General features: G+C 38.9%; 1 protein-coding gene across 2 annotated transcripts; it reads right to left on the reverse strand.

The window, feature by feature from the left end:
• Nucleotides 1–1901: 1901 nt before the first annotated feature.
• On the reverse strand, nucleotides 1902–27580 carry SKA1 (spindle and kinetochore associated complex subunit 1). 2 transcript variants are annotated; one of them, XM_023543790.2, is made up of 7 exons: nucleotides 25478–27580; nucleotides 24701–24799; nucleotides 22078–22202; nucleotides 20055–20152; nucleotides 14760–14897; nucleotides 3833–4002; nucleotides 1902–3006 (listed from the first exon to the last, which is right to left on the reverse strand). In XM_023543790.2, exons 2-7 carry the CDS (start codon nucleotides 24786–24788, stop codon nucleotides 2858–2860), a joined length of 768 nt encoding a protein of 255 aa, XP_023399558.1. In that variant the 5' UTR covers nucleotides 24789–24799; nucleotides 25478–27580; the 3' UTR covers nucleotides 1902–2857. The 2 variants fall into 2 exon arrangements, with proteins under 2 accessions (XP_023399558.1, XP_003406347.1); XM_003406299.4 differs by having other exon boundaries at nucleotides 24701–24796; nucleotides 25478–27577.
• Between the last annotated feature and the right edge of the window lie 62 nt (nucleotides 27581–27642).

A 27642-nucleotide genomic window follows, 5' to 3' on the forward strand; every position in this document is an offset into this window, starting at 1 on the left:
TTTAGCATCCTCTACGGTAGAGAGCTGATAGAGCGTCTGGGGACACAGCAGTGAACGCAACAAAAACTCCCGCCCTTAATAGTTTATATTCTAGTGGGAGGACAAAAACAAGTAAAATATGTAAACCATCAGATAGGTGTGCTATGAAGAAAAATGAGACAGAGAAAGGGGAAGGAAGTGTTACAGAAGGGATATGTAATTTTAAATATCGGGAGGTCTAAGAAGGCCTAAATAATGAAGCAACATTTGAGCAGAGATATATAGAGGCAAGGGAGAGTCAAATGAGTAAAGAGTGAGGTGCTTCTGAGCAGCAGTAACAGCAAGTGCAAAGGTCTGAGGGAGACTCAACTTGGCCTGTTGCAGAAACAGCATGGAGGCCAGTGTGGCTGGAGCCAAGTCAGCAAATGGAAGAGTGGGAGATAATACCACCAAGGGGAGGAGAAATCCATGGAGGGCCTTGAAGGCCTTTGTAAGGATTTGGCTTTTCCTCTGTGAGAAGTGGGAAACTACCAAAGTTTTCTAAGTAGCAGAGTGAACTAATCGAACTTTGGCCATGTGGACAACAGATGGCACAGGGGCAAGAACAAAAACAGACCGACTGGAAGCTATTGCTTCCAAAAGAGACATGATACTACTGTTTGGGCCAGGGTGGTAAATAGGGAACTGGTGAGAAGGGGTCAAATTTGGATTATATTTTGAAAGTAGAAGAGTGAGAAAAGGGCAGAGCTAGAACTAGAACCCAATTTCCTGATACTTAACTATTCTTTTTGACACATCATGTTACTGATTTTTTTAAAGGTAAACTCAGAGTATTTCCAAGAAATATGATTTGAGTCATAACTAAAGATTAGAATTGCAATTTTTAGTATGCAAACGTGGCACAGCTCACAGTCACTACACCAACAAACTTTTGTAATTTAGAACAGCCTACATTTATCCCATTGACCCAAGAGAAGAAAATCTTAATTACCTGAAGGTTTTGAGGTGCTGTATGGATGCTAATGTAAATGGTGTTGTGCTTTTAATGTGAAATTCTAATGGTTCATTGCTGATGTGTGTGTGTGTGTGTGTCTGTATATATATAAAGAGAGAGAGAGGGAGGTTGTTGTATATTAATCTTGTATCCTGCAGCAACCTTGCTGTAACTGCTTATTAATCACAGGAGTTTTTTTGTCGATTCTTTGAGATTTTCTACATAACCATATCATCTGCAAACAAAGACAGTTTTTCTTCCTTTTCAATCTGTATACCTTTTATTTCTTTTTCTTGTCTTAATCCATTAGCTGGAAAGCCTGGTGGTGTAGTGGTCAAGAGCTACAGCTGCTAACCAAAAAGGTTGGGAGTTCAAATCCACCAGGCGCTCCTTGGAAACTCTATGGGCAGTTCTACTGTGTCCTATAGGGTTGCTATGAGGCGGAATCGACTCGATGGCAATGGTTTTGATTTGATTTTTGGTATCACATTAGCTAAGACTTTCAGTATGATGTTGAATAGGAGTGGTGAGGGGGAACATCCTTGCCTTGCTCACCATCTTAGGGGGAAAGCATCTGGTTTCTCACCCTTAAATGTGATGTTAGCTGTAGGTTTTTGGAAAATATTCTTTATCAAGTTGAGGAAATTCTCCAAAGTAAGATTTCAAAAAATTTCATTTTCAAAAAATAAAGTAGAACAAGTCTGTCATTTTGCTTGAAAATGTTCAAGTAACAGATTAATTCTTATTTGAAAGTTGAAAAGTCTTCATTATTCTTTCAGGAAGATGATTTTATCTGAATTAATGCACTAAATTGACTGTTATGTGCTGACGATTAAAATAGAGACCAACTGTTCACCTCAGTATAAAACCCAGATACATTCTACAAAAACAACCTACTGACACAATTGTTCAATATGAGTTTCAGGAAGAAATACTTTAAACAGAGAAAACTTTTTTCATAGGAAAAAATAATTTATAGAGAAAAATTAAGAAAGACTTAAAACAAAGTAAAGTATAATGCCATTACTTTTATTTAAAGCAAGACATGAAAAATTAAACATACTTGCATTTAAATTAAGGAAAAAGAAAGGATAACAACAATGTACCCCGTGGTCATCATAGCGATGGTCTTAACCAGGCCACAAGGCCTGATGAGACATTTTTCTTCTCTGTTACAGGGATAAGTCTGCCAAACAGATGGCACAGACATTAGACCAGATACTCTCCCCAGGTGCGGGAGAGAAACGTAGCTAAATTTCTACAGTCTAATCACTCATTGTCCGTGACCACAATCAGCCTGCTCACATATGTCATTTTATCATCTTTTTCGTTTCAGTGTCCTTTCACTGCAGTTTCATTACAGGTTCAGGTTCACAGACTGGGTTATACTGAATGCATTTCATAAAAGCTGTCCCTTAATGACATATGGGAAAGCAGAAAAATCACATGCATGACATGCCTCTAACTCCAACTTTTAGGAAGTCTTCCTGTAGACTGAAATGCCATTGATAGAGTTCAGACACTAATGATCTTTAATTCCAAGGGGTCTGGGAATCCTTGACCGTATCTACATGACCCATTTCTTCCATGATCATATCTGTACCCTTCTTACTGGGTCTGCTGCATCATCCACTAAACACAAAAAATTGATGTAAACATTTTTGGTTCCATTATGTGGCTAGCACAGAGGGTTTTAAGGCAGGAGCTTAAATATTTGTTGAAAGGGAGTAAATTTTAAAAATACCTATGCTTTATCAAAATAAAAGTTTTATTTTTATAGGAAACAAGAAAAGGAAATGAAAAAGCTAATGAAATTATATATAGAGAAATTACAGGGATAGCCTGTATACCCCACTGTTGATTGGTTCAAGATCTCACAAGGCCTCAGGTTATAACATAACGGGTCAGTCCTCCCCCTCGGACCTCCGAGAGCCTCCTGCAGTGTCGTAAAATATTCAGTATCACGTGAAACCTCTTGTCAACTTTCAAAGCAGTGAACTCTTTTATGTCCGCTTCCACTATAAAACAATGACCTAAAAATAAAGATATCAGTGCTAATTTTTATATGGCCAGCTTTCAAGATAAGTCTTTAATGCATTAAACTGTGACTATGAATGGCATTAATCGCTTTTACTATCATTATCAAACAAAAGTGAGAACTGGTATTCTTTCTAAAACGGTAATTATTCTATCAACTGATACTGCATAATATTTACTGTAGCATTTCAGAAATGTAGTCCCGCTTATTATATCACTAGCTGCCTACTGGTATGTCTTGAACAATACATTTTTCAAGCAACAATATGGTAAAGTGGTTAAGAACATGAAATCCAGAGTGGCTCTATCACTTAACTTGCTGACTTTGGGCAAGTTACTTAAGCTCTCTATGCCTAGTCTGCAAAATGGGAGTAATAATAGTACCTACCTCTTAATGATGTTATGAGGACTAATGTTCTTAGTACGCCATCTGGCACATAGTAAGTACTATATAAGTGTGACTGTTGTCATTACTATTCTAATTCACAGAATATTGGGCATAGTTCCACAATAGAATCTAGAGCAGTTATTTCTCAGCCACAGCACTAATGACATTTTGGGTCTGGTAATTCTTTTTTTTGTGGGGCTGTTCTGTACATTGTAGAACGTTTTAGCAGCATCCCCGGCTTCTACCCACTGGATGCTAGTAGCATCCCTACACCAGTTGTAACAACCAAAAATGTCTCCAGACATTGCCAAATGTCCCCTGGTAGGCAAAACTGCTTCCATTGAGACCTCTCAAGGTTAGAATTTTCTAGTTTCTCATAATTTAGTTATATGCCAAACAGCTGACATGTACGCATATATATGCTATCATTTTACCTTTGGTATCCTTCGTTTCTTCATCAATAAATCTGTGATAGAGGTTTCTGGCCACAGAACTCATAGACTTTTTTGGTTGATGTAAGATCTTATATTTACTAGCTACTGCCTTGTTGATTTCTTTAATAACATCGTTAATTTGACAATAAGTTAAGCGGGATTTCATGTACCTATAAAAAAAAGTATATGATTAGTTTTTTCTTTTTTAAAGAACCATCAAACAAAATTATTTTCTTTGAAAAATGAAAGTATGACTATTTTTTATATAGTAAATCTATGGTGCCCTTTATGAAAATAATTTCATTTTAACTTCCAAATAAACCTGAGGCATCTCGACAGCTGAAAACTTAGAGATGGCAACATATCAGTGCTTATCTTGCCTAATTATGTCTGTGTGCATTAATCCAAGGTGGGTTCAATTCTCCACCCACAGAGAATATTACGATTTAAAATAAGCTCTCAAATTCTGATTCAAATGGGCTGATTAACCTCAAAATTAAATTTAAATACTTAAAAGTGTTTGTGAGCAAAGGAAAGAAAAATCTAAAGAATTTTCTGTAAAAACTATTATTTGTTCAGACAGAGAGTGAAAAGAAGAGGATGATGTGGAAAGGGAGGAGAAGGAAAGGGAAGACAAGGACAACAAAAAAGAAAAAACCATGACAAAAAAGGTGACAGTGAGGACTAAAACAAAGAAGAAATGATAGGGTTCAGAATTTAAGCAGCAAAGGCAGAGAAGAATCAATACACAACCACACTGTTTTTTATTCCCTAGTTCCCTTAGAACATTGTCCCTTTCACTCTAAATTCCACTCCTTCAATCTGGCCTATCCTGCCAGTCACCACTGAATCTTTATATTTAGGGTAAGTGACCAATTCCTGGAGATTCAGTGTGGACTAGCTTGAGAGTTTAAAAACTTCTAGGGACCCAGTATTTTTGGGGGGTGGGGGAGAGGAAAAACTTTCCTGAGTTTTACCTCCAGGTGTTCCTCAAAGTCTCATGGTGAAGATCAGAGAAAAATTTCCTAGGGCTTTAGAAAGGGAAGGGTAAAGGTAACCATTTTGAAATAAGTTCAGAGGAAAAGTAACCCTTTTGAAATATGCCCAAAGCCAGAGCATTCTATTCTCCATAACAAAGATATAACATTCTATTCTCCCTACTCAAGGGAAACTACTCTACCAGAGCCTTATCATACCCAGGTAATAGGAGAACATCAGCCCCCTCTACCTTTCTTGTCTCACCTAAAGGGGGGCAGGGGGGAGGCTAAGAAACACTTCTGAAGGTCAAGGCCCAGAGGTTCAGGGCACTTAAAAAACTGAGATTTAATTATAAGCTTATAGACATCAACAGGTCTCCAGTGGATTACAATTGAGAGAGGTGCAAGACGCAGAATTTATGTAAGGATTTTCTAGGGAACCTTAAAGGCAACAAAAGAAACAACAGGGACACTAGAGGATATTGAAGTCTCTGACACCTACAGCAAGAATTAAATGCTGCCCTGCTTTTCGCCAAATAAACATAAAACCTCACACTACTTCAATTCTCATACTAAGACCGAATACATTGTGTCCAGCTTTCAACAAAAGATAATGAGGTATACTGAAAGGCAAGAGGACACAGTCTAAAGAGAAAAGGCAAGCATCAGAATGAGACTCAGATATGGCAGATTCCTGAAGTATTAAACCAGTAATTTAAAATAACTATGACTAATGTGTTAAGGACTCTAATGGAAAAAGTATATGCCGTGGAAGAATAGATATGTAATGTAAACAGTAACAGAAAGGAAGAATGCTTTTGATGGGCTCATCTGTAGAATGGACATGGCTGAGGAAAGAATCAGTGAGCTAGAAGTTATGTCAATAAAAACTTCCTAAACTGAAATGGAAGGAGAAAACAGAATAAAAAGAAAAAAGAAATAGAATATCCAAGAACTGTGGACAATTATAAACGTGTAATATGTGTAATGGGAATACCAGGGGAAGAGATGAGCAGAAAAAATATTTTAAGTAATAATGGCTGAGAACTTTCCAAAATTAATAACTAACATCAAACCACAAATCCAGGGAAGCTCAGAGAATATCCAGCAAACAAATACCAAAAAATCTATACCTAGGCATATCATAGTCAAACTATAGAAAACCAAAGACAAGGAAAAAATCTTGAAAGAAGCCAGAGGGGAGAAAAAACCTTATCTATACAGGGAAAAGGATGAGAATCACATTGGACATCTCATCAGAAATCATGCCAACAAAAGAGAGCAGAGTAAAATATGTAAAGTGTTGAAAGAAAAAACCCACCAGCCTAGAATTCTGTATCCAGTGAAATTATCCTTAAAACTGAAGGGAAAACCAAGACTTTCTCAGATAAACAAAAACTAGGGAATGAACTGCCAGGAGACCTGCCCTGCAAGAAACGTTAAAAGATGTTTTTCAGGGAAAAGGAAAACGATCCAGGTCAGAAACTCAGATCTACATAAAGAAAGGAAAAACATCAGAGGAGGAATAAATGAAGGTAAAATCTTTTCTTTTTCTTATTCTAAATTGATCTAGTAAATACCTCGTCAAAATAGCCAGAGCAACACTGTCTTGGGTGATTATAGCTTATGGATAAGTTAAACGGATGACAGACATATGATAAGGAATGGGAGAGAAGAATTGGGAATACTGTGTTATAAGGTACCTGCAATACCCAGGAAGTGAGTGCTATAGTGTAATTTTAAAGTAGACTTATATTAGTTGTAAATACATATTGCAAACTCTAGGGCAACTACTAAGAATATTTTTAAAAGAATTATAATTGATATATGAAGAGGAGAGAAATAGAATCACACAAAATGCTCAATTAAAACAAGGCAGAAAAAGAGGGGAAGATTAAAAAAAGAAATGAACTAATAAAAGAAACAGAATACAGTTACCAACATGGTAGATATTAAACCAACAATACCAATAATCACTTTAAATGTGAAAGTTCTAAATATACCAATTAAAAAACAGAGTACATAAAAAAATGACATGCAACTACACACTGTCTTCAAGAAACCCACTTTAAATATACACCCTGATAGGTTAAAAGTAAAAGGATGAAAATGATACAACCACTTTGGAAAACAATTTGGCTCTTCCTTAAAAAGCTAGATATAGAAATACCATACGATTCAGCAATCCTATTCCTAGCAATATACCTGTGAGAAATAAGAGCTGTCACACAAATAGATTTATGTACACCCATGTTCACTGCAGCAAAAAGATGAAAACAATCTAAATGTCCATCAACAAACAGATAAACAAATGATACATACACACAATGGAATACTATGCAACCATAAAGGACAATGATGAATCCATGAAATGGATGAATCTGGAGGGCATTATGCTGAGCGGAATTAGTCAGTCTCGAAAGGACAAACATTATATAGGACCGTTATTACAGGAACTTAAGAAAAGGTTTAAACACAGAAAAACATTCTTTGATGGTTACGATGGTGGAGACGGACGGGTAAGAGAAATCACTAACTAGATAGTAGACAAGGTTTAACTTCCCTGAAGGGAAGGACAACACACAATACAGGGAAGTCAGCACAAATGAACCAGAGCAAAAGCTAAGAAGCTTCCTGGACACATCCAACACATCAAAGTGTTGAGGGACAAAGTAGCTAGGGCTGGGGCCTGGGGATCCTAGTTTTGGGGGACATCTAGGTCAACTGGCATAACAAAGTTTATTAAGAAAATGTTCTGCATTCCACTTTGGTGAGTGGTATTTGGGGTCTTAAAAGCTTGCAAATGACCATCTAATCAGCCAATTGGTCCCAATCCACTTAGAGCAAAAGAGAATGAAGAAAACCAAAGACACAAGGAAAATATTAGCCGAAACAAGTAAAGGACCACAGGAACCACAGGCTCCACCAGTCTGAGACCAGAAGAACTAGATGGTGCATGGCTACCACCAATGGCTGCCCTGAGAGGGAACACAACAGAAAGTCCCTGAAAGAGCAGGAGAAAAGGATGTAGCAGAACTTGAATTCACATAAAAAGACCAGACTTAATGGTCTGACTGAGACTGGAGGAACCCCCGAAGCCGTAGCACATTGTTAATCCAGAACTGAAACCATTCTCAAAGCTCAATCTTCAGAGAAAGATTAGACTGGACTATAAAACAGAAAATAATACACGTGAGGAATGTGCTTCTTAGTTCAGTCAGGTATATGAGACCAAATGGGCAGCTCCTGTCCAAAAGCAGGATGAAAAAGCAAGAAAAGACATGAACTGGTCAAACGGACACAGGAAACCTGGGATGGAAACGGGGAGTGTGCTGTCACATTATGGGGATTGTGACTAATGTCACAAAACAATATGCATATAAATTTTTGTGTGAGAAATTAACTTGAGCTGTAAACCTTAACCTAAAGCACAATAAAAAAAAAGTAAAAGGATGAAGATACACCATGCTAACATTAATCAAAAGAAAGTTAGAGTACATATATTAATTTCAGACAAAGCAGACTTTAGAACAAGGAAAATTATCAAGCACAAAGAAAGGCATTACTGAATGATAAAGGGATTGGTCAAGTCTGTCTCCAAGCAGATATGCTGTTGTTAGGTGCTGTCAAGTTGGTTCTGACTCACAGTGACCCTACAGGACAGAGCAGAACTGCCCCATAAGGTTTCCAAGGAGTGGCTGGTGGATTTGAACTGCTGACCTTGTGGTTAGCAGCCGAGCTCTTAACCACTATGCCACCAGGGCTCCGTTCAAGAAGATATAAACCGTTGCCGTCAAGTCGATTTCGACTCATAGCAACCCACAGGAGAGAGCAGAACTGCCCCATAGAGTTTCCAAGGAGTGCTGGGCAGATTCAAACTGCTGGCCCTTTGGTTAGCGGCCATAGTACTTAATCACTATGCCACCAGGGTTTCTCTTAATATATATGTACCTAGCAACAAAGTGTTAAAATACATGAGGCATAACGGGTAGAAATGCAGGGAGAAATAGACAAAGGCACTATTATAGTTGGAGACTTCCACATCCCTCTCAGTAACTGATAGATGCAGTAGGCAGGAAATCAGTAAGGATATAGTTGAACAGAACATCACCATCAATCAACTGGATTTAATTGGCATTTATAGAATACTTCAACAATAGCAGAATACACATTCTTCTCAAGCTCAGGTGGAATATTCACCAAGATAAACCACATTCTGGGACATAAATCCTGTTTCATCAAATTTAAAAGAATACAAGTATGCTTTCAGACCACAATGAAATTAAACTAAAAAACAATAACAGAAAGATAACTAGAAAATCCCAAAATATTTGGAGATTAAACAATGCACTTCTAAGTAACCCATGAACCAGAAAAGTTGTCTCAAGAGAAATTAAAAAATATTTTGAAGTGAAAGAAAATGAAAATACAATTTATCAAAATTCATGGGGTAACCCTTATCTACTGTTGGTGAGAATGCAAAATGGTACGGTCACTGCAGAAAACAGTTTGGCAGTTCCTCAAAAAGTTAAACACAGAACTACCATATGACCCAGCAATTTCACTCCCAGGTATATACCCAAAAGACTTAAAAGCAGTGACACAAACAGACACACATATACCAATATTCATTGCAGCACTATTCATAATAGCTGAAAGACAGAAACAACTTATATGTCCATCAACGGATGAATAGATAAACAAAATGTGGTACATATAATAGAATACTCAGCCATTAAGAGAAATGAAGTCCTGATACATGCTACCACATGGATGAACCTCGAAAACATTATGCTGAGTGAAATAAGTCAACCACAAAAGGACAAATATTGTATGATCTCACTTACATGAAATAACAAGAATAGGCAAAAATATAGAGACCAAGTTTATTAGTGGTTACCAGGGGTGGACGGAGGGGGAAAAAGGGGGCCACTGTTTGGGAAGCAGTGTGTTTCTGTTTGTGGTGATGGGAAATCTGGCAACGATTATGGGTGATGGTTGCACAACGTGATTAATGTAATTGATATCACTAAATTATACACCTGAAAAATGTTCAACTGGCAAATGTTGTGTTATAAGTATTTTTACAAGAAATAGAAATTTGTAGAGTGCTACAGGAAAATTAATAGCATTGAATGCATATATTAGGAAAGAAGAAATACCTAAAATCAATAACTTAAGCTTCCACCTTAGGAAACTAGAGAAAGAAGAGCAATAGAAACCTAAAGCAAGAAGAAACAGTAAAAATTAGAGCAGAAATCAGTGAAATTGAAAACAGGCAAACAATGGAGAAAATCCATGAAGCCAAAAGCTAGTCATTGAAAAGATGAATAAAATTAATAAACCTCTACCAAGTTAATCAAGAGACAGAGAAGACACAAATATCAGAAACAAAAGAGAGGCTATCACTAATGATCCGATGGACATTAAAAGAATGTTGTTACTAGTTGCCATCAAGTCAATTTCAACTCATAGTGACCCCATAAGAAGAACTGCTCTACAGAGTTTTCATGGCTGTGACCGTTTGGAACCAGACTGTCAGGCCTGTCTTCTGAGGCACCTCTTGTTGAGTTCTCTTCTAGAAAACAGAAGCAGAGGGAACACTTCCTAACTCATTCTATGAGGCCATAACCCGTTGCTGTCAAGTCAATTCTGAAACATAGTGACGCTAAAAGGACAGAGTAGAACTGCCCCATAGGGTTTCCAAGGAGTGCTTGATGGATTCGAGCTGCCAACCTTTTGGTTAACAGCCATAGCTCTTAACTACCATGCCACCAACATTTCCTCTACGAGGCCAGCGTTACCTAATAACAAAGACAAAGACATTAAAAGAATGGAAAACTGCAGACTAATAACTCTCACGAATACGGATACAAAAATCCTCACAAAATATTAGTAAATCAAGTCTAACAATGTATAAAAAATTATATACCGTGATCAAGTGGGATTCATTCCAGGCATGCATGGCTAGTTCAACATTCAAAAATCAATTAATGTAACCCATCACATGAACAAACTAAAGAAGAAAAATTCTATGATATCAATAGATGCAGAAAAAGCATTTGACAAAACCTAAATCCTATTCATGATAAAAACTCTCAGCAAACTAGGAACAGAGGAGAGCTTCCTCAACTTGATAAAGTACATTGAAAACAAAATAAAAGAAAAACATACAACTAACATCATACTTAATAATGAGAAGCTAGAAGCTTTCCTCCTAAGATCAGGAACAAGGCAAGCATGTCCCCTCTCACTACTTCTATTCAACATCATACTGGAAGTCCTAGCTAATGCAATAAGACAAGCAAAGGAAATAGAAGGTATACAGATTGGGAATGGAGAAATAAAACTGTCTTTGCTTACAGATGATATGATTGGCTATGTAGAAAATCCCTAAAAATTGGGAAAAAGATCCTGGAACTAATAAGCAAGATTAATATATAAAAGTCAATTGCTTTCCTATATGCCAGCAATGGCCAATGAGAATTTTATTTTATTTATAATAATTTTTATTGTGCTTTAAGTGAAAGTTTACAAATCAAGTCAGTCTGTCACACATAGGCCTATATACACCTTACTATACATGCTCCCATTTACTCTGCCCCTAATGAGTCAGCCTGCTCCCTCCCTCCAGTCTCTCCTTTCCTGACCCTTTTGCCAGTTTCTAACCTTCTCTACCCTCCCATCTCCCCTCCAGACAGGAGGCGCCAACACAGTCTCAAGTGTCCACCCAATACAAGTAGCTCACTCTTCATCAGTATCTCTCTCCAACCCATTGTCCAGTCCCTTCCATGTCTGATGAGCTGTCTTCGGGAATGGTTCCTGTCCTGGGCCAACAGAAGGTTTGGGGACCATGACCGCCAGGATTCTTCTAGTCTCAGTCAGACCATTAAGTCTGGTCTTTTTACGAGAATTTGGGGTCTGCATCGCACTGTTCTCCTGCTCCCTCAGGGGGTTCCCTGTTGTGCTCCCTGTCAGGGCAGTCATCGGTTGTGGCCCAATTAGAATTTTAAATTAAAAGCACACCATTTATATTAGCACCAAAAGAAAGAAACACGTATAAATCTAACAAAATATGTACAAGATCTACATGAAGGAAACTATAAAACTCTGATGAAAGAAATCAGATTTAAATAAATGGATATCCATATTCCTGGAAGACTCAATATTGTTAAGATGTCAATTCTTCCTAACATGATATACAGATTCAACAAAATCCCAATCAAAATCCTAGTAAGTTGTTTTGTAGATATCGACAAACTCATTCTGAAGTTTATACGGAAAGGCAAAGACCCACGATAGTCAACACAATACTGAAGAAGAACTAAATCAGAAGACTGATGCTACCTGACGTCAAGACTTACTACAAAGCTACAGCAATACAGACAGCATGGTATTGGCTAAAGAAGAATCTAATAGATCAATGGAACAGAATAAAGCTGAAAAATAGACCCACACAAATATAGTCAACTGATCTTTGACAAAGGAACAAAGACAATTTAATGAAGAAAGGCTAGTCTTTTCAACAAATGGTGCTGGAATAACTGGACATTCACATGCAAAGAAACAAGATTCTAGACGCAGACCTTACACTTTTTATAATTACCTCAAAATGGATCATAGACCTATATATAAAATGCAAAACTATATAAATTCTAGAAGACAAAATAGGAGAAAAATCCAGGTGACCTTGAGTTTGCTGATGAATTTTTTGATACAACATCAAAGCATGATCCATAAAAGAAAAATTTTAATAAAGTTGAACTTTATTAAAATTAAAAACTTCTGCTCTGCAAAAGACACTATTAAAAGAATGAATCGACAAGCCACAGACTGGGAGAAAATACATGCAAAACCCGTATCTGATAAAGAATCTGTATTGAAAATACTGTATTTTTACTCAGTTAACATGCTCTTTCTACCATTTGCCAACCGCTCCCTCCCAATGCTAGGTATTTTCATAAGCACCACTATGTCAATTTTCTACATGCTGCTATAAAAAATTAGCATAGCATGCTAATTAATTAATTAGCATAGCATTATTTGCATAAAATGTGGTATACAAAGAACTCTTAAAACTCAACAATAAGAAAACAATACAATTAAAAAATGGGCAAAAGATATAAATAGGTATCTCATCAAAGAAGATATAAAGATGGCAAAAAAGCATATGAAAATATGCTCAATATCATCTTTTGGGATGTAAATAGGGAATTGCAAATTAACACAACAATAAAATACCACTATACACCTATCACAGTGGCTAAAATTCCAAAAGCTGGTAATATCAAAGGCTAACAAGAAGCAACAGGAACTTGCATTCATTGCTGGTAGGAATGCAAAATGGTGCAGAAGACAGTTTGGCAGTTTCTTACAAAGCTAAATAGTCCTACCATACGATCCAGAAATCACATACCTAGGCATTTACCCAAATGAGCCGAAACTATATCCACACAAAAACCTGCACACAAACATTTACAGCAGTTTCATGCATACTGTAATTTTACACAAATAACGCATGCCTTCTACATTTGTCAACCATGCCCTCCCCGAGAGGTATTTTCATAAGCAGTGCCATGCCGATTTTTTTTACATGTTGCTGTAAAAAAAATTTAGCATACCACACTTATGAAAATACGTCTCGCAGGGTGGGGTGGAGGGGAACAGAGTTAGCAAACAAACGTAGAAGGCTGCATTATTTGCGTAAAAATACAGTAATTGCCCCAAAACTGGAAGCAACAAAGATGGCCTTCGACAGATGAATGGATAAACAAAACTCTGGTACGTCCATCCAATGGAATATTATTTTTCTGTGATAAAAGTAGTCTATTAATAAAGACAAAACAAACTAGTATGGACAACTCTTTTGGAAAATAAAATAATCATGCCCTTTTTTTTTTTTTTGCCACTCAGTCTAGGACTATCCCAAGGAAGTAAGAAATTGCAAAATAGGCTTCTCTACAAGAAATTTCACTTCACCATTATTTATAACAATGAAGTCCATCCAAATACTTAATAACAGAATGCTCAAATAAGTTATATTATAGCCACATGAAATACTATACAACTATTAAAATCCAAAATGATATTTAATGTTCATGATAAAAAAGTAAGTAAAATGTACTTGCAGTATAGCTACAATGTTGTAATATTACACAATCAGCAATGCCTGTTATATATGTATAATAACATCTGGAAATAAACACTCTATCTTATCTGAGTGGCAGAATTACAACTGAGTTTTATTTTCTGACAACAAACATTTATTTTCTAACCACATGCATTATTTGTATAATTAAAAAGTAACAAGAAATGAATAAAATGTTTTAAAAAGCAATAAAAAAGCAACGCCCTGGAATTATGAGAATGTAAAAACATGGTTTTGCATAACTGGGTCCCCGTTAGTGTCATCTGTAAAAACCGGTTTTTGGCAAAAGCAAAGGAACCCTCCTTCTGAGACAGGTGGATTGTCTTATTCATCCTTGTATTCTCCTCAGTGATCCAGGGTAAGGAACAGAACATAGACTCGAACAAGTGAGTGATACAAGTTAAAGAAAAAATGAAAACCAAACCAACATAGCATTCTACATTCTAATTCTCAAACCTGTACTACACACTCAATTCCTGTAATTACTACAAAATGGAGTCTACTTCTAAAATGTAATTGGATAAATCTGCATCAAAAAAGGGCCCTAGAAAGGACCTAAGCTAGGAACTACTATATCACTACATCTCTCTAAGAAAAAAGGTTTTTGTAATTAAAGACACGATTTAAAGCATCTTTGAGATTTCCCTCCTTTTCACATGACAAGGTAAAACTATTTTAGAAAAGATCAAGATTTAACACAGCAATATTATAGTTAATATAATCAACTTTTATGATTTAAACAATCAGGTACATGGATTATTAAAGACATAGTTAAACCTTAAAATTTGTCCTAAATACTTACGCAGGAATACCATTGAACTCATCAGAAGTTATAAACAGCATTTCCTTAATATTTCTTTGTCCTTTTGGGGGCTTATTTCCGGGTGCAGGTTCCACAACTTTGGCTGGTTCTTCAGAGGTAAGATCTGCTCCCTTAGCACTACAGAACAGAGATGCACACACGTACGAGTAATTGCTGGAATTAAGCCACAAACTGAAAAGTTTTCCCAACTGAAAATAATCCGTATCAAACACATGATTCATCCTGTTATAACAATTTTGTAGCCAACATTTTTTTTATCTCTACTGTTCATGAAGATCTAAAGAGTCAAGAGAATGTTGAAAAATTAAGTCTCCAAATCTTTCATAATATAGCTATACTTATTTACATGCCAAAAAAAACAGTTTATGTGGTACATATGCTAAACATCTTCATCACTTATCCCACTGGCTCCAAAAAGTCAGTGTGTGTGGAATTAAACTTATCTAAACTCCAGCTTATTTAAACAGCTTCTGTTCCTGACTTCCCTATTTCTGGACACGAAAAAATCAATCATCTTAAGCTTCTATTTCTTCCAACTTATCCTGTTGGTCGGTAGTGCCAGTCCCTGCTTGTTGCAGACTCATTTTAGTTGCCAGCGAAGAGCATGGGTCGCTCTTGGATTCAGTCCTGCAAAACTTTTGGAGCCAGTGAGAACTCTACTAATATCACCTGCCTCACTAGCAAACAGAGTCTAGACCTAACTGTAGCTTCCAGGCTGCTTAGCTGCTAGGGAGGAACAGAGCCTGACGTCAGCAACAACTCAAGCCATGCTGGTATATGGTTCCAAGAAAGAAGACATGGCCTATAGAAAAGAGTAGATCTAATATAGGAGCAAATGAAGGGAATTCCCAGGAAGGCAGAGAAGTGGGATACCAAGATGAGAGCTAAGTACCAGACAGAGAACGACCAGGCCTGACTGGGGCAATGGGACTCAGGAGAGGGTTGTCATGATAAATACAACCAATATTATAGAGCCATCATTCTAACATGAATCCTAACAGGAGAACAGATTCTATGGTAAGCACGGTTGACTCCTGCCTATACTTGCTTGTCTTGACCATGTGCTAAGAAAGCTCTTGACTTCCCCTTCAGACCCTGCTATGTGTATCAGCTGAAAACAATCCTTTCAACCTAAAAGTAGGCCACGGTGCGCTTGGAAGAAAATTCCTCCTATTCCCGTAGCCACATTCCTGCTGGATGTCCAATGTCCAGCCCACGCTACAGCCCTGGAAGATATCCTATGATGATCTCTGTTTCCCAGTATTCACTCATGAATAATTTCTATTCTTACAGGGCAATTCCAAAGTATGAAGAAGCCAGACCACACCCAGGGACTCTGTTGAGCTATCTTCTCCTAGGGGCCTTTACCCATCATCAATAATATGGTTCTTCTCCTCCATAGAAAAGTTTGTGCTTGCCTTTAATTTTTTTCAAATTGAAACATTATATTATTTATGGAAACACCAAGCCAAAACCAAAGCTATTGCCATCAAGTTGATTCCAACTCATGGCAATCCCATGTGTGCAGAGTAGAACTGCTCCATGAGGTTTTCAATTGTCAAGATTGTGACCTTTTGGGAGCAGATCACCAGGCCTGTCTTCTGAGGTGCCTCTGCATGGGTTTGAACTACCAACCTCGTGGCTGCTGTGGTGAAATGAGTTCCTTTATGTAGCCTTTCACCTTAATTCTGGAAAACAGCTTGAGAGACTTTTCCCCCTAAACCCTGAGGAGTTACTAATCTTGAGCAGTTTTCTACTGCAGAGGGTTTGTTACATTTGTCCAGGTTAGCTGACAATTCCTGGGTAAGCTGTAAACAACTTGGTTTTAATACTTTTTGTCTGGTCCTGGGCTGTAGCCTGCCCTGTGATTTGTACACACCTTGCAGGGATTGGTCAATAGACTATGCAAATGAGTTATAGACCAGCTACTGCTACTATCCAGATGAACTGTCTGTGGCCTACTGAGAGGGAATTGATCAGTTGTGGCCCTGGTGGGAGCACCATGCCTTGAAATTAACAAGGAGTTTGTATATTTAAGCAGCCAGCCCCACAGAGGTTTATAGACAAAAAGAAGTAGAAGAAAGCAGAAAGAAGAGAGAGAGGAGGCAAAGAACTTCCTAAAAGAGTTGTAACACTGGTCAAGGGCTATAACACTGAAGACAGCAAGAGGCCCAAAAGGGGCACAGCAGCAGAGCCAGCTGTGACAGACAGCAAGGCCAAGAAGAGTCTGTCCTGAGGGGGCTGGGAAAAGGCCCGCACAGTCGAGAGTAGCTGAGAGACCTGTCCTGCAGTGAAGAAAAGACTTTGCCTACATAATTCCTGATCCTGATTCCTGAGTTGTAGCCTGCTGATCCTGATCCCAAATTGTACCCTGTTCCTTAATAAACCACTTAACTGTAAATATGGTCTGTGAGTTCTGTGTGGCCATTGCAATGGATTATCAAACCCAGAAGTGAAGTAGAGAGTTCCATGGAGGGATGGCTAGTGTCAGAGTTGGTAAAAATGTTGGAGAGTGGAGATATGTCTGATCTCCACATCATGGGAGTCAGCTTTGGGCTGACCCTGGCCATTATCCCCACTGATACTATTACACTTCCACCCTTTTACAAGTGCTTAACCGTTTGTGAAACTCAGAGTTCCTAAAGCAACACAGAGGCAAGATTATCATAAATGCCAGGATAGTGATTATCTGACAGAGGAAGGGTCTGCATCAGAAAAGGTGTTTTAATATACTGATAATGTCCTATTTTTTAACCTGGGTAGACAATACATGGGTACTTGTCTATTATTCTCTTAAATTTGTACAAATACTACTTAAATTAGTTTCTGTATGTATGGCACATTTCAATTTTTTTTTTTTAATTAAATCCGCAATGGATTGTTTTTACATACTTTTAGATTTAATGTTTGGTGGCAGAGGACTGGAGAGAGGAGAGAGGAGAAATACTAGAAAGAAAGAACATAGGCCATCAACAGATCACAGATAAAGATGATGGAAGATCCCATTCAGAGCCAGGCAGTGGGAACAGAAGGGAAGGCATGAACAGAAAAAACACCACAGAGGCAGAATGGACAACTGGTGGCTAAGAGAGGGCGAGACAAGTTGAAGATGTTGAGTGCCCACCTTGATGACGGAGGATGGGAGCAGCAGGTTTGGATGAGTGGCTAACAAGAGGGACAGGGCATTTGGTCTTAGACATACCAAGTTTGAGCAGAAAACAGCTCATTCATGAGACTCCCAGCAGGCAATTAAGACAGCAGAAACTAGGCTGGAGGTGGTCACTTGAGAGCATTAACAGTAGTGTTAGGTGAGCATGAGTTAAACAGAGCTTTAGGAGACATCAATAATTTCAGGGAAAAGAGGCAGCCAAGTCAGAGATGCAGGATAAAGCTAAGGAAGTACAGTGGTAGTACAGAAACCAGAACTTTAAACAAGGGTGATCAGTAAAATAAAATCTGAGTACAACCAGTGCTGAAAAGGGATCTTTTGACCTTTTTTGTGACCTTCAAGCAATCAGTTTCATAAGAGTGATGGTAATGAAAATTAAAAGCCAGGCTTTAGGCGCTCTGGGAAAAAGGGGAGACAGCAAACATATACTGTCAGTGAACAGACAGATGGGAGTTTGAAAGGGAGAACAGAGCTAAGTTTTTTGTTCCTTTGGCTGTTTTTAAGGTGGGAAAGCTTATTTTTACCCTAAGGCAATGGGCAGTGGCTCTAGATGGAAGAGGGAAGATTTTGTCCCCCGGAGGACATTTACAATTCTGGAGACATTTATCACTATCACAACTGAAGGGGGGCACTACTGGGATCTAGTGGGTAGAAACCAGGGATGCTGCTAAAGATCCTATAATGCACAGGACAGCTGCTGCAACAAAGAATTATCCAGCCAACCACCCAAGATACAATTGGTCTCTATTCACCTGGAGCAACAGAGGAAGGAGACCCAGGAATCAGAGAAGGAAATGGGCTGCAAGTTTAATTGCCTACTTGAACTACTACCTCTTTTGGCATGAGACCAGAAGAAATGGATGGTGCCAAGCTACCATCACTGAACATTTTGATCAAGGATCCAATAGTTGGGCCTTGATCAAAAGAAGGAAATAGATGTGGAACAGAACTTCAAATTTTTATTAGAAACCAGACTCACTGGATACACTGAGACTGGAGGAACCTCCAATTCTACTGCTGGAAAACAACTTTTAAGCCTTGAACGGAAACTATCCCATGAGGTCATCTCTAAACTAAACAACAATTTAGCTCATTTAATAAAAAATGTTTGCCTTGCAGTGGGATGCAGACCTCAAATTCTCATAAAAAGGCCAGACTTAATGGTGTGACTGAGACTAGAAGGACCCCAGAAGTCATGGTCCCTAGACCTTCTGTTAGCCCAAGATAGGAACCATTCCCAAGCCAACTCTTCAGAAAGAGATTGGACTGGACTATGGGATACAAAATGATACTGGTGAAGAGTGAGCTTTTGGGACCAAGTTGACACATGAGACTGTAGGCAGCTCCTGTCTGGAGGGGACATGAGAGGGCAGCGGGAGGTCAGAAGCTGGCCTAATGGACACGAAAGTAGAGGGTAGAGAGAAGAAGTGTGCCGTCTCATTAGGGGGAGAGCAACTGGGAGTATATAGCAAGGTGTATATAAATTTTTGGATGAGACTGACTTGATTTGTAAACTTTCACTTAAAGCACAATAAAAATGCAAAAAAAAGTTTGCCTTGAGCAATTGTGCTTTTTTAAAGAATTATCCATATGAGATTAAATGGACAATAATAACTCTAAAACACATACAAAAACTTTAAGGGACAGAGCATCTAAGTTAACAGTAGTAAACAGGCAGAGATCGGGAGAATGGTGATACAATGTGAAGTATGCAACCATTGTCAATGAACTGCACATGCAAAAATTGCTGAATGGGTGTATGTTTTATTATATTTTCACCAAAAACTAAAAAAAAAAAAAAAAAAATCATCCAGCCCAAAATATCAATCGTGACAAAATTAAGAAACTCTGCTCTAAGAGAAAGAAAATGAGTGGAGGACAAAGAAGCTAGAGCAGACTCAGCCTTAAGAGGGACAGCACTTTCTTCAAAAACAGCAGGATAAGAGAACTGGTGAAGACAGGAGGAAATATTTCCAGTGCAAGTTACAAAATACTGAATAATCACTGATAAAACTGCAAATACATGAAAAAGCAAAAGGCTCTGAGGTGTTTGTTTGAATGGGCTTAAAAATCCAGATAGCAAGAATAACTGTAAATATACTTACATGCTCTTGGTTACTGTTACTTGAGGCAAATGGGGAGGAATGTTTTCTTTGAGATGTTGCACATCTTTATAATCTTCTTCAAGAGATTCACAGAGTTCCTTAAAAAAAAAAAAAAAGCTCACAAATACATACCTGTCCTCCCTGTGTGTTTTAAAACATTATAAAGAATGCGAAAGATTATAAAACTCAATCACAGTGACTGTGAATGTACCAAATGCAGAATGAGGCGAAAAAGCACTGAATGCAGCAACATAAAAAGACCCCTTTGGTTTCTAGAGCTGTTTTTGCACGGTGATATGTTTTTCTCTAGGGGATTTTTTTCAGAGAATAATTGCTATAATAATATTACGATGGGCAGGGTTGAAGTTTAGGTCTCCCCAAAATAATTTTACCTTGGGAGGCAACTAAAAAAATACTTGAATAACATGTCTTTCATTCTGGTAAACTGCTTTTGTTGACTTTGCAAGCGTTCCTTAGTGTTACCTGTGTAACAGCAGCAGAATGACAATGCACACCTGGATGACAAGCATGAGACACTGGGTGTAATGACATTCATTGCTGACGGGCAGGTATTCCAGCTTAATGAAATTTTCTACTTGCTCATAACCCTTTCTTCTTTTTGTCTTTAATTTCTACCAGAACTTGAGGCTATAAATTTATAAGGAAAATATTCTGTACCTTGGATTCCTGTCATCTGACTCCCCATAATAATGTGAAGAGAAATTCCAAATAGCCTTTAATTCTGAGTTGAACATTCTCTAGGGCCACACTTAACCTTGAGCATTTTGGGGCACATCAGAATAAATAAAAATACAAATATTTGTTTCCATTTTGAATTTACATCTTTCTTTTGAAGAGCTGAATGATCCTCATAGATAACTGATTCCATTCTGACTAACAGTTCTTGTTAGCTGATGTCTAGTCAGCTCTGACTCATGGCGACCTCATGCATAACAGAAAGAAACGTTGCTTGGTCTTACGCCATCTTCACAATCATTGGTATGCCGGAGTCCGTTGTTGCTGCCACTGTGTATTCTGAGTGCCTTCTAACCTAGGGGGCTCATCTTCCTGCACTATATTGGACAATATTCTATCACACCCCACAGAGTTTTCATCGGTCAATTTTCAGAAGTTGATCACCAGGTTTTTCTTCCCGGTCTGTCTTAGTCTGGAAGTTTTGCTGAAACCTGTCTACCATGGGTGACCCTACTGGTATTTGAAATACTGGCGGCATAGCTTCCAGCATCACAGCAACACGCAAGCTACCACAGTGCAACAAACTGACTGATGGGTGGTGGTGACTAATAGTAAGTTAGGCATAATCCATTCCTTTGACTGAAAAATCTTTATAGATCTTCAGCATTATTGAAAGGGACTATGGAGGCCATATTTACTGTTCAATCTCACCAAACACACTTCAATAGCTCTAACAACAGCATTAGGTAATTATGGTATAGATTGAATACCCTCCCATTAGGAAGGAGACACAAGCACTTTCATTAGCCAAAGTCAATCAGAAGGCTTGTTACTAATTTAGAACAAAATATTCATGTGAATAAGGCTCAAGTTTTTCTTAAGTCTTTGTATTAAAATTTATAGAAATGCAGAAATATAAGGGGCCTAAAAAATATTCCAGTATGATGTTATTTTTCAAATGAGGCCCAGAGAGGTCAAACAGGTTTTTCAGGGTGGCAGAGAATGCTGAGGGCAGCCAGGGTGAGAATCCACATCTCATACCAACATATCATGTTTAAATTAAATCTACCAAGAATTATTCAGAAAATCCTCATCCTGAATAAAGTTCAATTCCTTTGGCTATCAACAAGAAGAAAGAAATACCTATGGAGCTATTAAGTCCATTAGACTGGAAAAATAAAACACAAATGGTGCTCTACACCATTTATGCTTATTTACAAAGCTAAGAACATTATAAACTTATAAAAAATTCTTAAGAATTACCTGCTGATTAGGGAGTTTGTGTTTATGGCCTTTTTACTTTGTTTCTTAATTAGAAATACATTACCTTGAGTGAATTGCTGGTTTGTTCTTGATACTCAATTTCCAATTCCAATTTATTTAAAAGTTCATTTACTACAATGATCTCATCTCCTATTTTATTTAACATAGTCTTCAAGGCAGGTTCTTGGCCTATTGTAAACGAAGGTAAAATGAAAAAATACGCAGAAAAGCAATAACATACAAGTACCCATTTGAACTCTTGGAACAGACAGCTTAACTTTATAGAGACATTTGAGGGGTGGAAAAAGGACCACTAATGCAGCCCACAGGATCTGTCTCCGTAGGTAATCTTCAGAGCCCATCTCTAAGAAGTGCAGAAGAGAAGGGTAAGGCAAGTACAATGAGTCCTTGGAGTCTAGCAAAATCCTCCACTATAATAAAATACCGAGAAATGCTAGATGAAGTAAATACCCTTCTACATGCATAGCTGGCGTTTCATGAGAAGAAGGAAAATCCCCAAGGGCTGCAAATGAAGGGAAAGCCACAGACTAGGCGGTCTGTGAGTTCATGCTCAGCGGCCCTAATCTGGGGGCGTGGAGGGATGCTGGGAGAGAGGCTGTCAGTCTCAGCAACCTAAGAGACATGATTTTAACGAGGATAAGAGCCAAGGCATTGGGCCTTCAAAATACAAAGTGTTAGAAGAACCCCACATGAGGCTGGACCCCTCCCGATGGGATACCTCCTCAGTGAAAACGCAAATTCCAACCACTGGCCAGGGACACAAGCTTATGTGTTCCCCTGGGAATTTGTAATATAGGTTTGCCCTCACTTGGGTTTGGGTTTCATATTTATACCTGCTGGCGTAGTGGTTAAGTGCTACAGCTGCTAACCAAAAGGTGGGCAGTTCGAATCCACCAGTACTCCTTGGAAACTCTGTGGGGCAGTTCTACTCTCTCTTATAGGGTTGCTATGAGTCAGAATCGACTTGATGGCAACCGGTTTGGTTTTTTTGGTTTATAGTATTCAAGACCCCAAAGCAAAGAAAGCAATACAAGAAGTCATAGCCTGGTGATAACCTCGGCACGCCTGGCAAAACTAAAGACAAAGTATTTATAACGTAACATGTTCTTATTCTCCCAACTCCACCTGCTCGCACTTCTCTCTAGCTTCAGTGATTTCAGAGGGATGGGAAAACCAAAGAGAGTCTCCTCTCTGCTATAAATAACAGTAGTAATTTTAAAAAATCTTATTTTTAAAAAAGGGCAGATAAAAAACACAAAAGAAAAACTATTCACAGAATTTTTTCCATTCTCACTCCTAGCAACTAGTGTGAGATACACATTGTAAAAGCACACTTTCACCACATCTGTAGATCATGGAGGCGGCAGGATGAAATGCTTAGAAACTCTAGGTCTAAAGTCAGAGCTACCTCAGAGGTTACTGTGAAATTACATACAAAATGGGCTTAGCACCGTGTCAGGAACCTAGTAAAGCACTCAGTACAGTAAAATCTGTGAAAACTAGAACCTGTGTAAGGCAGAAACCTGTCAGAGAAAGAAAATGCAAACATCTTCCACTATTAGCGATAGAAAAGTGGTAAGACTGCACTCTGAAGGCGGAAAACTGGTGAGACCCGGAAAAACAAGGCAATTCCATTGAGTTCCAGCCCTCGTAGGTTTCACTGTAAATGCTACTATTCATCATCATGAGAAGCAGTATGTTAGTCGATCTAATGGAGCAGTGCTAACTGTATCTGACATTCAGCTCATAACAGCTAAAACAAATTAATAAGTAAATGACAATACTGATGCCTCCCTCTACTGAGAATAATTTCAGGGGGTTAGATAACAACAGAACACAGTATCTCTTCCCTGTAGGTTAGTATCTAAATAGCTCTTATCTAAACATTAGGGTCTTATTTACGGATTTGTAATAATACAACCAATTGAGCAAATTCACTATTTCTGATAGTGGTGATCTAATAAGTTACAAAGTTATAGCAGTTAAGTGGCAAGTGGCACAGTCGTTAAAGCACTCAGATGCCAACCAAAAGGTTGGTGGTTCAAACCCACCAGCCACTCTGCAGGAGGAAAGATGTGGCAGTCTGCTTCCGTAAAGATTTACAGCCTTAGAAACCTTATGGGGCAGTTCTACTCTGTCCTTTACGGTCACTATGAGTCGGAATCCACTCGATGGTAGTAGGTTTGGTTTGGTTATTATATAGGGTGGAGTCCCTGCTAGTGCAGATGGTTAATGCGCTCAGTTGTTAACCTAACAGAGGTTCAAGTCTACCCAGAGGCACCTCAGAAGAATGGCTTGGCAAGCTACTTCTGGAAAATCAGCCACTGAAAACCCTATGGAGCACCGTTCTACTCTGACACACATGGGGTTGCCATGAGTTAGAATTCACTGTTATTCTCCCTATGTACAAAATGAAAGTTGTCCAGTGTGTGGTAATCTAATAGGTCAGACAACTTTCAGCTCATTTTCCAAAAGAGCTTACATTTTTAGTATCCTCTGCAATATTCAAAATATTGATGCTGAAATGTTTTAAAAATCACTAGTCAAATGTAAAAATAACTTTCGTAAGATAGTCATTTAACCAGGCATCAGGATATCATTCAAAGCAGGACAACAATGAAAAGGCGTTTTGTATGTACAAAGTCAGTGGAATCTGTTTTACTTACCACAGCTTCTTAATGACAGAGTGTTTTTAATATTGCCAATCTTGTCATTAATGTAAGAGCATAACTGTTCCAGATCCGAGGAGGCCATTCCTTAAGCTGCTTAAGGAAAAACATATATAAACACATTTACAGAAAAAATAGCCAAATTTTTGTTCACTACTGGGTAAATCTCATTTCCTTGGAAGGAAAAGTATAAAAACTCAAAAGCAATTTCTTTCAATTCTACAAAATATAGTTTCTAACCAAAGTTCAGGAGACTTGTCTTAGAGCCTTCTGTAGGCAACAGATCCCAATGCAGAGTACATGAGTTAAATATGGGTCATTTCCTTAAGGATTTAAGGAGACAAATGCACTATTCATGCATAGCCAACATAGGTATTAAAAAAAAAAAAAAAACCACGAATTTTAAAGGAAAAAAACAAAAACCCAGAAAGTTCAAAGAAACGAGCCCCAGTAATTATTTCTCCTATGCCGTGAAAATGCCGTGGGGATGGGGAAATCCTGGTGGCGCAGTGGTTAAGAGTTCGGCTGCTAACCAGAAGTCCCGCAGTTCCAATCCACCAGGCGCTCCCTGGAAACCCTGTGGTGCAATTCTACTCTGTCCTATAGGGTCGCTATGAGGCGGAATCGACTCCTCGGCAACGGGTTTGTCTGTTTTTGTGGGGACTGAGGCTTTACAGTTCGGGGTCGGTAAGGCGACGAAGGGAAGAGAAAGAATTATTATTAATTCCAAGGACAGGTCAGAAGTGACCCGCTAAAGAATCCACAACAGCTTACCCAAGCCTGGGAAATGTTAACCCCTGCCCTTCTGCCCAGCCAAGGAATGCCTTCCGGATTGAGGATCCCCCAACACCAAACGCCAAACTGGCGCCGGTGCCGGACCAAAGCGTCCGCCGGCTTCTGAGTCGCAACACACCGGGACTGGATCTCGGCCGGAAGCCGGAGATCGCGAGACGCGACTCGGTGTGAAATTTGAACTGCCCGCCTAGAATCGGAGCCGCGCAGGCGCAGATCCTCGTCCTCGCGGCGGGCCCGGTTTGCGACTGCGCGCGGCTTTGCGTTGTCTTGGCAACACCTGGGCTGTCCCCAGCGGGGGAAAGAGGCAGTACTGGGTGGACTTTTGGACGAAAACTCGGTGCTTCTCTTAACTTCCGGAGTGGACGATGCTCTCAGTCAGTCAATCAGTTGACCAACCCTGACCGCTGCCAAGCCGGGGCCAAGGGTTCTGGAGACGAAAAAAGAAAAGAAGAAGTTAGAAACTGTTACATTAACTGCTCGGAGTCCTGGTGACGCAGTGGTTAAGCGTTAGGCTGCGAACCAAAAGTGAGCAGTTGGAATCCACCAGATGCTCCTTGGACACCCTGTGGGGCAGCTCTACTCTATCCTGTAGGGCGGCTGTGAGTCGGAATGGACTCGACTGCAATGGGGTTGGGTTTTCTTTTATATTAGCTGCGCAGATCTCCTTACTAAAGGTAATAATCCCTACTCTGGCCAAACCATAAAAGGAGCAAAGGAAGAGAAAACTGTGTCACGATAGCGAAAAGAGCCAGGATATTGGAAGAGGAATTGTAGTAGGAGATTCTAGAAGATGCGGAGATTGCAGGGACAAGAGAATTAGAGAGCCTGAAAAGGCAACACCCTCAGCTAGGAAGTAATTGACAAATGGCTGAGAATTGACAGATCGAAGACCTCCGTGGAGGAAGGAACTGGTCAGTAACTTTTACCTCAGGCTAATCTATCCTTGCCTTTCTGCTAGATACTGGTAGTACTTGTTTTGCATTTTCTTCAAAAATACCTCACTGCATATGGTGACAGCTCAGTATAGGCTGTTGGTATTTCAGGTCAGACTTCTACTTGTTCCTTTTTCTCCATGGTTCCTATACAGATAGGTCCTCTGACTGAGGAACATGCCTTCATACTTTTCTCTTGATTCTCCTGCACACCCTTTGGGGAGACCTGCTCCACAAATTAAAGGCTATAATATTCTGTACTCCTGATGGAGTGTTTGTGGACCTACTTGGTGACAAAGCCATTTTAATTCTCCTGGAATCTAGATTTCTGAGTTCATGGAATTGGGATAACTCACCCAGACCATTTGCCTTTAGGTGTCCTTTTGAACCATGAGCCTTAAAGGAACTGGTTCCCTAAAATCACCTTCAAGTCAAACAATAGCCTATTAAGCAGCTTAGCAGAGAATGTTTTGGCTTAGGCATTGGGTTCTTTTGGAAGATTATCTATGTGCAGCCAGCTTTGAGAAGCAGAAACTCCAGGGTCTGACTAGAGGCTGTGTTTTAGGATGTTTGGCATGTCCTTGGTGACTCTGTTTCTGTAAGGGACTGTACTGTGCTCTCTGGTGTTATCTCCTGAGAAATTAACAATGACCTATATAACCCACTTTCCCTTCAAGTTGACACTGCCCAATTCAAATCATATCTACTGACATGTATTCTGTTACACTAATTTTTGGTTTTTCTCTATACATTTAGGTTTTTGACATTGGAAAAACAAATATTGAACTCTTTTTAATATACTTAGTAGTGGCAAGAGTATACCAATTCTGAAACTATTTTTTGTGTACTGTAGGATTAAGAAATAATTGTGCTGATGTTGGAAACCAGGGATTTCATTGTGGAAGAGGGTGAATACAAGTATGGATGGTGATAAGAAAAGGTGGAGCCCCTGTGGAGTTGGATTAGAATTGGAGGTATCAGCATAAACTCCTGATACCTAACACGTATTTCCTAGCTCTGTCCACTGGAAGGACCTAGAAATAATGACACCCAGTAGCAATGAGTATGCCTAGCTCCCTAAATGTCATTTCCTACTGTGTCAGTGATCTATTGCTCAAGACAGCAACAATTATTTATTTGCTCAAGATTTTGCAATTTGGGAAGAGTTTAGGGGAACAGTTCACTCCTGTACCATGTGACATCAGGTGGGGT

The sequence above is a fragment of the Loxodonta africana genome, chromosome 11, assembly GCF_030014295.1.
Source record: "Loxodonta africana isolate mLoxAfr1 chromosome 11, mLoxAfr1.hap2, whole genome shotgun sequence".
In the NCBI taxonomy this organism is placed as follows: domain Eukaryota; kingdom Metazoa; phylum Chordata; class Mammalia; order Proboscidea; family Elephantidae; genus Loxodonta; species Loxodonta africana.

What these genes read in the sequence shown, in the direction of transcription:
- SKA1 (XM_023543790.2), bottom strand. Translation starts at nt 24,788, where the DNA reads ATGGCCTCCTCGGATCTGGAACAGTTATGCTCTTACATTAATGACAAG. An exon ending in GTAACAGTAACCAAGAGCAT is followed by an intron (nt 14,898 to 20,054) that starts GTAAGTATATTT and finishes TCTGTTCTGTAG; the next exon opens with TGCTAAGGGAGCAGATCTTA. An exon ending in GAGTTCAATGGTATTCCTGC is followed by an intron (nt 4,003 to 14,759) that starts GTAAGTATTTAG and finishes TTTTTTTTATAG; the next exon opens with GTACATGAAATCCCGCTTAA.